The sequence below is a fragment of the Poecilia mexicana genome, unplaced genomic scaffold, assembly GCF_051168715.1.
Source record: "Poecilia mexicana isolate PSO_F unplaced genomic scaffold, ASM5116871v1 scaffold_2, whole genome shotgun sequence".
Classification (NCBI taxonomy): Eukaryota; Metazoa; Chordata; class Actinopteri; order Cyprinodontiformes; family Poeciliidae; genus Poecilia; species Poecilia mexicana.
Genome location: NW_028263371.1, coordinates 32,404,080 through 32,419,095, shown reverse-complemented (window position 1 = coordinate 32,419,095; position 15,016 = coordinate 32,404,080). Strand labels below are relative to the sequence as shown.

General features: G+C 41.9%; 1 protein-coding gene across 4 annotated transcripts in view; it reads left to right on the top strand.

Annotated features, from left to right (window-relative positions):
* The window catches only part of LOC106914879 (nck-associated protein 5-like), a 126,996-nt gene that overhangs the window by 70,728 nt on the left and 41,252 nt on the right, over window positions 1–15,016 (top strand). For all 4 annotated transcript variants that reach the window (XR_015765861.1, XM_014982043.2, XM_014982045.2 and 1 more), the window contains one exon: window positions 9,286–9,419. Coding sequence is in view for 3 of the 4 variants with exons in the window: in XM_014982043.2 (XP_014837529.2) it covers window positions 9,286–9,419 (134 nt within the window). In the remaining variant the exon portion in view is untranslated. The remainder of the gene's footprint in view (window positions 1–9,285; window positions 9,420–15,016) is intronic.

Below are 15,016 nucleotides of genomic sequence, written 5' to 3'. Positions count from 1 at the left end.
TTTTTGTAACTTTTTATTGACTTTATCTACTTGTAGATAAAGAAAAAGCGAGTGTCGCTTTTTCTTTTATATATCATAAATACTTTTAAGATTTATGTTGAAATTTTAACAGCTAAAACCAATGGCAGTCATCATCAGCCAGCGGTTTTTTGCTCTCCAGCACTACAACGTGTCTACATTCTGGATTGATGCTTCCAGATATTGTTATGATGAGACATTCTGAGGTTTTATTCCTGTCTTGTTCCCGTTTAATTTGCTGAAGCTAAGGGTGACACCTGTGAGTGTCGGCGCCCTCTGATCCCGAGGAAACACTCCTCTGAAGTGGACTGGGTGACATGCTAATCGCGGGAATGGACGCCTGCTCAGGTTGAGTTATCTGTGCCAGACAGAAGGGGGCGAGGATGGAGGGGAATATCGCTAAGCTCCATTTGAAATTAGGATTATCCCCGTTGGATTCCCCTTCGCTGTCTCTCTGCCATTCCTGGGAGGTTTCAGAGTTTCAGCGCTGCCTGGAGGAGATAATTGCCAAAGTGCTGCTGGTGTGAAGTGGGAGCTGCTAACCAGAGGAAGACCCCCACTCTGTGCCCAGCCCCCATCTATTCATGTCCATTAAACCCTGTGTGATCAGACTGAGCAGTTCTCCTCCGTTTGAGCTAAAAACCTGTCACAGAGATGTCTTCACAGCTCAGTGCAGTAGGCCTGAAGCTTAGCGGTGTAAATGACAGATTTACCAAGTGAATGTGTGCTTCTACTGGATCTCCTGATGTTTATTCTACAGGACGTATAGCTCAGTTGAACTGTTTAAGCTAGCATTAATACAATAGATACAGTTCTAAATGTTCAACAGTGTTGGTTTCACTAGAGCAGAGGTTCCCAAACTGTGGGGCGCGCCGCCTAGGGGTGCGCCGTGCCATTGCAGGGGAGGGCGTGGGATGAAAAAAAACCAAAAAACCAAAACATGAACGCTGTATGCGCTGGATTTTTACCTTAGAATGGCCAACTCTCTGTTATTCCTATGTCAATTTGATACAGTAGGAGCTACATTTCCTATATCTGTGTCCTCTGTCACTTTTATCAGCAGTTAAAGCTGTTTAATCCATTGTTAACATGTCGTAACCTGTTTTTTCGAGCCGCCTTTAAGCGCAACATGAGCGCAGAAAATGTTTGGAAACCGCTGGGGGGGCCCAGGAGAAAAAGTTTGGGAACCACTGCACTAGAGCAAGATGAAATATTAAAAATATTTCAAAGGTTTCACCAGGGAATCTGGTCGAGAAACTACTACAGCTTATTGTTTTTTTAATTTTAAGATGTTACGCATTTCCATTTTACTCTCAGGACAAACATTTCCAAGTTCCAAGTTGAACAAACAGAAAGACCGTCAGTACTTGAAACCAACCTCAACCTGAATGTCCAATATGGATTTCCCAGGTTTGAAAAGAAAGACTAGGAGCAGAGACAAATTTTAAGACAGACACTCAGTCTCAGTTTTTCTCAACTACATTAGTACTAAATGAACAGATTCCCACAATTTTTCACTGTCATTCATAATTTTCAGTTCCTTGCATATTGTCCTCAAATATAGTCAAAAACATTGGGTTGAAGTGAATGCTAACTCCTACCCACAGGTGGCAGTATTTCTTACTTCTACTACACCGCTGATATCGCACAAGTAATAATCACAAAACATATCACAAAAACAATTGTGAAATCCTGGAGGACGACTGCTATACATCAATTGTTAGGGAGAACATTTATTTATTGCTTGTATAAATAAAATGGAAAAGATTTGGCATTAGCCTGGATTGCTAATAGCTAGATTTTCACTTAGCTTAGCAGTCCAGCTCAGTTGTGACCAGTTGACGTATTTTTTGAACCCATTAGCTTCCTGGCTTGTTAGAAAGCTAAGAAGTTAATGTACTAATTTACAGTTTGAGTGTTAATAGAACAGATGCTAACATTACAGATATTAGTGGCTAACAGTTAGCTAGTGGCAGTATTGTCTGTGCTAATAAATCATTAATATCTTCTTTCTGCCATTTTAACCTTTGGGCTAACGTAAACAGATGTCTTTGGCTAGACCAACAGGAAGTGCTTGTTAGCCAACTCTGTCAACAGACCAACTTGGGAACATTTCATACTTCATACTCAGAGTGCTTAGCATAGATAAGTCAGTATTGAGTTTAAAGCACAGCTTTATGCCCAGGGTCCATAAGCTCAAGGTAAAGTGATACAGGAACCAACATTGTAGAAATCCCTTAAATATTTCAAATAGTTTGTTTAGGCTCCCCACAAATCCGGCCACACAAGACATATTGTTCATGATTTGGGAAAACAGAAGATTTCTTCCTGAAACAATCCCTCTCTGTCAGTTTTCCAGTCAGGCCCTGTATTGACGGCTTCGCCACGCTGCAGGTTTCCTCTGGAATCCTCCAGGCGTGGCGCGGGGCCGGGCACCTCCCTGTCTCCTGCTCGCCTTTTGATGCCACTCCAAAGTGCGACCCCAGTCCATCGGGGGCAGGATGTAGGGGTTTCCTGAGTCTCGTAAAGGCACGCAGCGAGTCTGGGGAAGGGGGTCGGAGGGAGAGGGCCGACCATTTAAGATTACGCCCTGCTGGAAACGCCTGTCTAAACAACATGTGAAAATAAACGAACCAGCTTTGGGGAAACACTTCGCTTCATTTTTCCTCTGGGTTTGGTGCGGCCGCTCGCTCTGACAGCCTGTTGGTTGAGTAAATGATTGGGGGCTGATTGCAGCGTTTGATGAGGGAAGGCATACAGGACGACTAGAGGCACTGTTTTTATCTCACTGCCTCTTATTTTATGATACATCAGCACAAAGCAGTGCATAACTGGAAAGTGGAAGGAAATTGACAGTTTTCAATTTTTTATTTCAATTCCAAAATACCTTTTTGATCCCAAAGGGAAATTAAATGTTGTTCTTACTGATATTATACAAGGTTCTTCAAAGAGTTGTAGTAGAGGCTAATGGCTGTAGGCAGGAAGGATCTCCTGTAGCAGTCTGTATTACAATGAATTTGAAGAAGCTTCTGACTGAGGATACAGTTTTTTTCTGTTTCTTTACAAATCCCTTTATTTTTATTTATATTATTATTTTCTTTTTTTTTTTTTTTTTTTTTTTACAAATAATCTCATTTTTACATTCTTATTATAATGAATTTTGTTGCTCACAAATAGTTTAATTTTGCCAGTTCTGGCGCCAGTGGCAAAAAGTCTGGACACCACTGGTCTGTGTTTTTAGAACCATTTTACAAGCCAAGTCCTTTATGGTTTGTCACAAACAGCCACTGATATTCTTCTGTGGAAAATAGGCCAAGTTCTACTGGATTCAATTGGATAAGTCTACTTTTCCAGCATACTTTAGGTTTTGGATTGAAGCCAGACCGTTAACTTAATAAGACCAAATTACAGACAATTTGGCTCCAAAGTAAAATTTTACTCTTTATCGGAGTAAAATGGGCAGACCACAAATGCATGTTACACTTAGTTTTCTTTGCGTTGATCTATTTCTTCCCAAATACGTTAGACTTTGTGGTTGTAAGATGACAGAATGAATAGTTTTGAACAAATATTGTTCTGATAGCGCAGGGCCACATTAAAACCTTAAAGAACTTGAGAAATCCTGGAGAAAATAAAATTAGGACAGCTGAACTTTGTTACTGGAGATGGACATCAGAACAGTTGTTCTTCTATGGGTCAGTTTAATGAGAAATCCTCTGGATAAGTGATTAAATGATGTTCTCCTCGTCCCAGTTGATGACCACACAAGAAGAGCTACTGATTTATGTCACTTTAATGAGCTGGCAGACCCAAGGTATGATATGTTATCTGACAGTGATTTATGAGTGTTTAAGACGCAGCTTCAGAGCGGAAATCTTTTGTGCTTCCAGCAGATAAAGAAGCGTTTTGAGGGTCTGAAAGACGCGGAGGAAGGCTCGGGCCTCGTCCGGCGCTCTGGGCTGGGCTCTGACAGCTGTTTGTTAGAACGGGTGACAGCGTGGAGGTTTGGGGTCTCAGGTGTTGTCTCTGCAGATTGGCCTTATCAGACCAGGCAGGGGCCGGAGCCGAGATGGGGTCCCCCGGCTCCAAGCGCTTGGTGTATTCACCGTGGTGACAAACGCTGACAGCCGGGCCCAAATCACACCTCAACACCGGGCCTTTTCACCTCTGTCTATTGGTTTTCCCAATGAAAGGCTGTGTGGATGTGGGGGGATGATAGATGAGCCACTCATATGGCTTAGCATATTCCTGGTGCGTGTATTATTGGTATTATTTTCCACAGTGCCGGAGGCTCTCTGAGGGAGAGCTGCTACACTCTAATGCAGACGCTCTCCATGATAATTGAATTGATGGAGTCCTGTGGGACACAATGCGCTGACTTTTTACTGAATAAAACACTGTTTAGACTCAAATCCATTTGAATAGAAAGTCACTTTTACGCTTTTTATTGTATTTCAAATGAAATGTGATTGGAGAGTGTGAAACTGAGCTTCAAATCCCTTCGTGCAGCGTGGTATGGAAGCCCTGAGCTGCAAAACACAAAGTAGAAAATAAAAATTAAAAAAAATAATTTTGCCAGGAAATACTTTATATTGATTGCCTTCAATTAAAATACTACATTTTAAACATCCATAATTTTTTATGGTGTGTCCAGTTTCTTTTCAAGAGAAATCAACTTTTATGCTTTTTATTATATTTCAGAGTGAAATTGTTTGTTTTATTATGGAAGCTCAAAGCTGCCAAACGCTAAAAAATAAGAAATTAGTACAGAAACTCAAAATGCACCATCATTTGAGAAGTAGACAAATATTTTGTACAACAGATCCCATAATAACTGGTTCTGTTTTGTATGTTGCTAAACTACTATTTTGTTGACAATTGTTTTTGTCCTGTGGGTAGAAATAGGGTTGAAAAGCAACCCATGTGAAACTGGCACAAAGCAAAATTGAATATCAACACCTTCCTAAAATAATGGTGTAAGTCATTTTTTTTGCCAGACGATAATTTAGGCAAATAAAAATTACTTTTGGCAAAACATGACAGGCCATTATTTTAGGAAGACAGTGATATGTAGAAAAGCTCCTCATGGCCACTGTTGAGTACTGTACAAGACCTGTGATTTTGTGGGCCTGTTTCTCTCTCAAAGATTCTAGTGAACCTTTTTGTGGTTCACCAGAATCCTAACTGGCAGAGATAACAAAATATTTTATTTAAAACATCTATCTGAAAAATCTGTTTTGTTCAGCTTGTGTTTTTGCAGGTTCCATGGTTAAATCCTGACAATTCTAGTAATATTTATATCTCACAGTGAACTCTTATATTAATACTTCAACAGTGGCTCAAACTTTCTCTTTAGAAATGTCAGCGAAGTGATTAAGAAACCCTGGATATCTTGATTGCATGTTTAGCATTGCAAACAAGCTACATTAGCTAGTTTCAGCCAAGGACAACTTCTCCTTATGTTACAGTTTCTGAATGTAGCCCGATCACACACACACACACACACGCACACACACACACACACACACACACACATGTGCACACACACAGACAGAGTGAGTGTTGTATTTATGTTTTATTTATGAATGAGGGACCTGCACGCTGCGTTGTGTCCCTGATGTTTGCTTTAGTGGCGAGCCCCTGATCCGCTCCCGGCCCTTTGATTAGGCAAAGAGCTCCGGCAGAAGGAGAAAGGGAGGAGGTTTCAGTGTAATGAAGAGATTATTGAGCCCCCCTACAAACTGCGTCCCAAACCCATGTACAGTTACAGATGGACGTCCTCTGCCAGCAGAGACAGAGTCAAGGCTGAGCGCTACATGTACATCCACTTAATGTGATAAAGCTGGCCTTTTACAGGAGACGGCATGGCAGGGACAAGCAGACGAGGCTTTAATTAATTTAAAGTCCTTGGTGGATCGTGCAGGGGTATCATGGGGCTTTGAGTCTTTTAGTGATTCAGCTTGGTTGAAAGTCATTACTGTCTAATGTTGACTGAATTAAGGCAAGGTTCACTCCTGGAGCAATTTAGACAAGACTTCTTTCTACCCGTCTGATCTCACAAAAGCTCCACAGATTCATGGAGATAAACTCTGGAAAAAAAACAAAAGTTTGGATCAGTATTTTTCTTTTCAGAATAAGTAGTTCATTTAGACTGATGGGTCTCTGGACATGTGTTTGGGATGATGGTCCTGCTTGCTAAAAAACCGAAACGTGTAAAAGTTGGGTTAGTTGAAAATAGCACCTTGTCTTCAGGATTTTGACCTCTTTAGCAAAGCAACTATACCACTGAGAGGGAAACAGAGGTCCCGGGTTCAAATCCCGGATGAGCCCCCAATTATTGTGACCTGACTCAAAAAGGGAGTTTCCAATCTATATATATATATATAGATATATATATAGATTGGAAAGTCGTTGAGGCTAATTAGCTCAACCGTTCTCTTGTCTGGCTGTTAAAGCTTTTCCTGGAACATATTTGGCAAATTTCAAACTGTATTTTTGGAGCAGATGGTTCCTGCTAACTTCCAACTTCTCAGTGCATATTGACATTAAGCTAGCATAACTGTGGATTATGACTTTGGTGGCCTAGCATCTTCCAGTAGGAGAGAGGATTTATTTGTGGATGCTTCCAAAACATCTTCAGTTTCCTTCCTCAGAAGGGGACAGTTTAGGTCATCGGTTGGGTTTTACTACTCTATCACAATCCGGACCACACACTGAAACTCATTTTGGAGTAGATAAATCAGGCTAATGTCAGGTTTACGCTAAACCTCAACCTCAGCCCCATTGAACATGAAAGCCTCTTTGGTGCAAAGAAACCAACCAGACCCATACTGACTCCTTCAAAACTTGTTCTTCCCTTTGGACACCGGTGCTGTCAGCAGCTGCTAGTTTCTGATCTCATCTTGGTGGTTCCAGGGGAAAATTTTTGAGAGTCTTTGGTTGGTTGAGTGAGAGGTTGTGTTCTCAACTGTCACTCCGGTTGAATTTTTATGCAATAAAAGAAGCTGATGTTGGCTAGCACACCAGAAGCGGCTCCAAACCCTAAGGTCTTACATCATGCTTCATCTGGCCCTGCCTGCATGGATATGTTTCTGTGTCAGGCAGAAAATGAAACTGGTCTCCACGGTGACAGAGGTCACGTTTAATCCTGAAATCCCAGCTTGTTTCAGATATATGGCTCAGCATTCCAGTCCATTTTAAAGATTACTCTCTCTCTCTGTCTCTGTTCCATTTGCTTTTCCTACCAAATGTACAGAATTGTTTAAAGGGACAAAGTGAGGTTTTATCACAGGACTGCATTGCCCTCTGCAGGGAAAACCTGGCACTACACCTGGCCATCTTGATGTCAGCCAGTTAAAAAGAGGATTATCTTCCTCAGTGGTTGGATTAAGTAAATAAATGTTCCCACGGGGAGTTTCCAGGCTTGATTTTAGCTGATTCTCTCCTTGTGGCCACTCTGCTTCTCACAGAATGTGGTTTCAATTAGCAACAGCAGCAGCAACAAACCAGTTCAACAAGAAAAACTGGCTTCATAAAGATACAGTAATGTTTGACTTAATGAGTTTTAGCCTTGTAAAGTAGCTGAAGTCATCCATATTTACCACAAAAGGCAGCGGCAGGGTTTTACTGCAGATGCTGACTGTTAATCGTGATGTTGTTGGCGAGCGACAGGACGGCGGTTTCTGCCTCGGGTGCTCGAGAATGAAGCTTCTGTGCAGAACAATACCTCGTCTAATGAAAGCATGCTTAGCATTTTTACCTCCTATTAAACCCATTTTCTATACCAGAACATGTTTGCACTTTATTACCAACACAAATAAAGCAAGTTTCTGGGTTGAAACAAAAAGAGGAGAGTCACTGGTTTCTGCTGCTGGCAGGGGGAGGGAAGACTTTATTCTTCGGTTTGGCTGAATTTATGGCGGCCATTACCTCTCCCCCACCCCCTTCATTCCCCATTAGGCCCCCCCGACAGGAGGAAACCCACTGTTGTGTAAAAACTCAGCCGCTCGTTGTAGCCATGAATTTATGAGCAGAGCAAGAAGCAGGAGAGCTTTTAAAGGTGACGCGGGTTTAATATCCTCTCCCTGACTGCTGACAGCTGCTGCTTCTGACAAAAACACACAGAGTGAAAGACAGCTCCCGATTGGCCGGTTAGCACAATCTACAACTCACAGCAATCCTTGAATATTTGTTTCATAGCAGCTGAACAGTTAAAAACCGACTCTCATCATTCAGCTGCTGTGCTTATTTCTGCCACTAGGTGTCCTCATAATTCTGTTCCTATAGGTGATTCTACTATAACCAGAGAGCAGGCTCTCTATTCGTCAGGATTATGGTCGCCCTCTAAGCAGCTCCAGCTAAACTCTCTGGGCTTTTGACTGGTTTAGTGACTTTACGAGGATTTATTTAAGATGATATTCCTGGCAGGACTTCTCCAGATAGTCAATAAATGTCCAGCTATGAAACAGGCAGCCAGCTTGCAACAGACAAGGCCAGAGAGCCTGAAAAACATTTCTCTCTCATTTGCTCCGTCAGCTAGAATTACCTCCACCAAGATCGCGGGAAAGAGTCCAGGATTGGTCGCCAGAGGGTTTTTCTTCTCAGATCCTGTGGATAAACTCATAAATGGGGTGGAAATGAAATAAAAAAAACTCAAAACTGGACTTTTACTGGCTTTAATTTAGCACTTTTGCTCAATCTGTTTGCTTATTTTACATTCCATCAGTAGCCAGGTTTGTATTTCTTCATAAACAGGATTCGTTGTTAGGGTTGTCTTGACACTTTTTTTTCCTAAGTGATAAATTGTCTCTGAAGTTATTGTGATAAATGGTAATTGTTGTTTGGACACCATTTCCTGTATTATAATGGTAATGCATTCTGAAAGATCAATAAACTGTAAATTTAACACTGGAACTGGAAGACATTTGAAATATTCAAAATAAATAAACAAAGCAACAAATTAAATGGATTATGAAGTCTCTGTAAACAAAATCGTCCTACTTGACAGGGGCAACTGTGGCTCTGTGGGTAGAGTAGTCATCTTGTGATCAGAAGGTTGTAGATTCGATTCCATCTTCCTCCTGGCACATGTTGATGTGCCCCTGAGCAAGACACTCGTCCCCAAACTGCCTACCGATCTGCACATCAATGTATAAATGGGTGAATGTGACTCTAGTATATAAGCTCTTTGAGTGGTCAAAATGATTGGAAAAGTGCTATATAAGTTCAATCCATTTACCATTTGATCGCCATCCTGTCTGTGCACAGCGAGAAAAGCTGATCCACGAGCTTGAGGAAGAGCGCCGCCTGCGACTAGAGAGCGAGAAGCGCCTGCGGGAAGTGACTGAGGAGTCGGAGCTGGGCCGGGCGCAGATGGTCTCGCTGCAGCAGCAGTTCTCCAGGTACGATCCAACGGGGACCTTCAATGCTTCCTCTCCACTCCTTCTGACTCTCAACTAGAAATAATCAAAGTTCATCAGCTAGCCTCTCAGCGACGGTTTGTTTAATTTAGACTCCAAAGGACAACAGTACTCTAAAAGCTAATTTTCAAAACAGTTATGTGTTTTTGGATTTTCCTTTCATTTCTGAAACTCTCTGAACTCACAAGCTTATTATTTACTCTTTCTCCATGTTTCTGCATAAATATGACCTAAAAACAAAAAATATGGATCTGATTCAAAACGCCATAGTTTTTTAGTGCGCTGAAGAAGACTGAATGAAGCATCACTTTTTCCTGCTGACTGGACAAAAGTTTTCTCTCTGCCTTAAACGTTTCCATTTATGCGAGTCAAAGCCTTGTTTCAAGCTGAAGCACGGTGGTTGTAGTGTCATGATTTGGGTGTCTGACACCTCAAAGGAACTTTTTATTAAATGGAGTTTTAGAGCAAATGAATTACCAGCATATAAGTGGATCTGAGTCTGATTAATGATTAGATTGTTCTGGAATAAATGAAAGCATGTTAGTGGCAATAATATGGTTTGGTGTGTTTTATCTCGTCCTAGCAGCTTTAAAACATTGTTTTTCCTCAGAAATGGAGAAAACATTCAGTTTTCTATCTAAGAAATTACCCATGAATATTCCTTCAATTCCACTTTTCCTTCTGCTGTAATATTCCTACCAGAGCCTGAAGAATTGGTCGGTTTTGCTTGCCTTTAAAGCCAGGCAGAGCTCCAACCCTCCTCCTGACCTCCACTCCGTGGCCGTCCTCCGCTGAGGCGCTGCTGGAAGGTGACGGCGAATCAAGAGTCAGATGCCATAATTAGGAGATAGGCACGCACCGCTGTACTTACGCAGGATTTCACATTGACTGCTTATCTTCTCATTAAGTCGGCTGGAAAAATCCAGTAAATTTTAATGGTCCCGGCGTTCTCTGCCGGGAGATGGATGAAATATTTAGGAGCCATTAGAAAAGACGCGTCACGTGTTTGATGGTTCTGCGTTGGGCTCGTTGCTCCGCAGCCTCGTTGCTGGCTGGCGTTTCCAGTTGATTCTCCGGGGAGCGGGCCCGTACACAGTGTGATCCTTTTATGAGCTGCTCCCAGCCGCTCCGGCAATTCATTCTCAGGTGTATAAATCATCACTGAGCTGCCGTCTCAACTTGTTTTTGTGTTTCTAACACAGCTCGCTGCACCTGTCTGAAACCTCCACTTTGGCCTAGTTAATTTCTATCAGAGGAGACTCCCTGTCTGACCACATGGACTTTCTGTGGTTTCCTGCCAAGAAAATGCAATAAAAACAGAATCCCTCAACTCTAAAAGTGAGAGGTCGAATTAGCAGATAAGAGATAGGGAACCATCTCCGTGCTAGGGTCTTCCTCAGATCCTCAATGAGACAGATAAATCTAGCTACGGTCGCCCAGGAAGATATTTCTCATTGGACCTTGTGCGGCTCGGCCGTTTTACAGACCAGACATTTCATTATATGTCCTTAAAACCTGCGATCAGAGCGAAGGGGGGGAGCTTATAGAGGTATCTGTAATGGAACTTAGCCATGAAGTGTCCAGACAGAACAGTCTGTCTGGATATTATTCGCTTAAGCAGCGCTGAGTATTTACCTGACAGAGTACTGAGTGAAAGTGGAGAGGTGGACTCTATGGCATTGGGTATTGACACCATAGAAGTTTCTTTGGTTGGCTCCATCACCACGAACCTTTGCCCCTGCCACTTTCTGGTCTGATGGCCCAGCTTCAATCCTTCAAGACACGCATGACCACAATTTTCCATTGTTTATAGGTCTTTAGTGATGTGTTGGCACCGGTCGTCCTCTAGGGTGGAATCAATCAGTCAGCCAACCAACCAATCGTTTATTTGTATTGCACATTTCAGTAACAAGGCAGTTCAAAGTGCTTTACATTATAAAAACACAAAAATACAAAGTCATAAAACAACATACAGTCTATGATCAAGAAGCTATTCAGTTAATTTTATTTATATATCACCAACAAGTGGTGAGCACTGCCAACTAAAAAGCTAGTTGCGCTAACCCTAAAGCGTTAATCATAAACTATTTCCTGTTTTGTGGACCCGTAAAATGTTTGTTGTTAATTCCTAGCAACAAAACTGAGAACTTCCTTTGGAAACTCTTCATGTTTTTAGATGAGTTTAATTCCTGAGTCTGCTTTTGAGTTGAAGGCTGCAGGATGTTCTTGGCCGTACATTCTGTGGCATTAAAACGGAACAAAAGCAGAAGAGCACATCAAATGAAAAACTATTTTGTGTTGTACCAAACATTTCCCGTTAAAGAAGATATAAATATGTCGTCTGACTTGGCTCTTACTTGCCGAAAGCCCCTGGCCGCAGACTTGGGTATGTGGGTTGGACTCATAAAAAATCAAATCTTCTCTTCCAATGCCAAACAGCTCAGTCCGCTACTGTTTGGTGGTGACATACTGGGAATTTAACATGCAACTCATTTCACAATGTTTTCTTGCTATAAGAAGCTATACACCTTTGCAGCTCTTGTTAACTTCTTGCATAATTCCTGGTTTTGCCACGGCTATTATTACATTAAACGATTACAAGAAAGTGTTTTGTCAGAAAACACAGAGGAAGGAGGGATGACTCAAGACGTCTGCACAGCACTCTCCATACCAATATAAGTCAAACAACACTTAATTGCATCCCTCCGACATAATATATGTTCTGATCAATTTGGGGCGTGTTATTTGCTGTGCATTAGAGGGAATGGAAACGTCATTCCGTCAATGTGTCTTTAAAACATCCCCTCAAATCACGTCAGACAGACATCCAATCTCTTAAGAAGAGCGGGATCTGTTTGACCTCCGGGCAACAATTGATTTGCGTATTGCTAATTAATTGGTGGTAGTGCTTTGAATGATGAGGAATTAGGCCAGATGGTTGATGGTGAAAGCCCTTCAAATTGTTCCAGAGTTCCTACGCAATCTTGAAAAGATCTCGAATGTCAAACTTAAGCATTTTTGGTTTCCGTACTTTAATCTTTATTCCACCAAATAACTGAATTCCTTTAACAAAAAGTCAAGTTTAAGAGAATATGTTAAGAATTCCCACAGCTGAAAATACCTTTCCTCTGGCACAGTTCAGACCAAATCATTTTCACTCTAACCACTTTGTCTTAGACATAGGTGTACACTCACGACATCAAATCCTTACATGCCCTCCCCCAACCAGTTGGGCTCTTATCCTGCTGTGGGTCACATGTCCAGCCCCTCCTGACTTTGGTCAATCCCCCTTAGGCTTTCCCCACTGCTTGCAAGTCCATGCTGTTGTTAAACTCCAATGGATTAGAGGCAGACTCCGCACCCAGCTCGGGCCCACCCAAACGCCCCACAACCCAGACATTCAAAAGCCAGAACAGGGCAGGGGAGACTGAAATATGGGGACAGAGCTACATCCTTCAGCGGATAATGACATTAGATGAATTTAAGAGAATTTAAAAGAAATAAATCAGTCGAGTGCATTTGGATGTCCTTTCTTGCTATGACGGTTAATTGCCTTAATTCATCTTCCTGGACTCACTTAAAGGATGACCAATGAGAATTCAAGCACTAGCGGGCCTATGGAGGTCCTGGTTCTGGCCTGAGGATGAGAGAGGCAGCTTTGAGGTAATGAAAACTTTGACAGTCAAGAGAACTAATTGTTTTGGTCTTTCTTGATGCATTTGCTGTATCTTCCATACTTATCCTGGTAGAAACTCTATTTTTAAGCTTTTGCTACCTGTAGTAGGAATAAGGTATCTTCTAAAATGCTCCTAAAGATAAAAGTTTGATACTTTCTTTTGGGCATTAAATGTCTCTAAAGAAATAAAAACTACGCAAAATTTGGAGACAAGAGCACAACATTTAGCAGATGAGAACATTAAATGGCTTAAAGACATTTGAATAAAACATTTTTTGGTGTTTAGCATCTTCTGGAATGCTAAAACAGGATGGGGCCACTAGGTATCCTGTTTCTGGCCTAATGATGAGATAAGCAACTTTAAGACAATGACAACAGACAAATCTTTCACGCCATAATTGCAGTTTTCTTGGTAGAACGAAGTCCCTTCTAATGACCCTAAAACTGTCCTTTGGACCGTAAGGTAAGCAAAGTGAAGAGTGAATAGATCCCTCTTTGACTCTTTGCGTTGCCTCAGGTTAGAGACATTGACAGCCACAACACATGCTTGTACATTGTCAAAACTGTGGCCTTTACTGGCGAACCGCTCAGCTTGACGTTGAATGATTACTGTCTTGAAGGGCCCTCTTCTCGACAGGATATGGGAGACTTACGGGCAGACTAACAACAGGAGCAGATGATGACGGCTGCCTGCAGATTTATGCCCCCAGTTTTCCTTCTGTGCAATACTCAGTGTGTGTAGAATGCAGGCATAGATGATGTAAACAGACAGGAATTGCTTTTCAAGTCTGGACGTGTTGTTTGGACGGTCATGCTCAGGTTGATCCCTCCACGGTCCGCGGAGTGTAGTTCGGGAGGCGTGTACTGTACGCATTCATGTGCTTCTCTCTTCATCATCTGGTCGGACTGCGGCGCTTTCAAACAGTGAGCTTTTTGCTGATGAATGCTGCTGGAGTCCAATCACCCAACCATCCAATCAAAGCCTGTCAAAGAGTTTTAATTTGGTGTGTTGGAAATCGCCTTGGCAGCTGCGAGGATTTAGCTTGTATAAATCAGGCCCCTGTTCTAGACGGCACATCTGGGGTCATTAACAGGAAACAGGGAGGTCGGTCTTTTGAAGTCACTTCCTCATCGAAGCAGAGCTGCTAAATAGATCATAGGTGTTTGGGCTATTTTGGAAAAACCTCGTGTTGGGCCATTTTAGCCCAGTTTTCACCTTGGTTTTGAGCCGGGAATTACATCTTATCAAACTTGAAAGCGCTTTAACATCAATCCCTAAGTTTTGCTTTGAGAGCAATCATTCACAAGGTTTCTGTGTTGAACCCTTTCTGACATTTAGTTGTGCCACTAACACTTCCTCAAGCGCTCCAACTTCTGTCTTGGATTAAGCACACTGGATGTGATGTCTGCAAGGCTGCTATCAGAGGTCAGATTACAAGCTTCTGTGGAAGTAGGGCATCCAGCCGCATATCGGGGCAACTTGCCTGTTTCATCAAGCTTATATAACAAACTGGTGCTCACAGATTGTTGCCTGAAGCGGAAAAAACATGTTACTGACCTAATGGTCATCATAGATTTGCTTTTCCTAACAGATGCTTAGGTTGGAACATATAGAGCAGCTCTTACTGAGCTCTACCGTATCAGCAGAGTAATGCTCCACTGGCATTGTTTGAAAGCTACAGAAAATACAAATACTGAGAGTCTGTGTTTAGTAATTCAAAGGTCACTTTAACAATGAATGGAGTCCAGAAAATTTCCACCGTATGGTCTCTCAAGATTTCCCAAGTTTCTTTTTGTCTCTATTTTTGTCTCATGATGCAATTTACCAAAGAAACATTGAAAGAGCTATCCTTCGTTATGAAGCGTATGAAACTGTATGCTAGATTTATGTGTTTTCCAATCA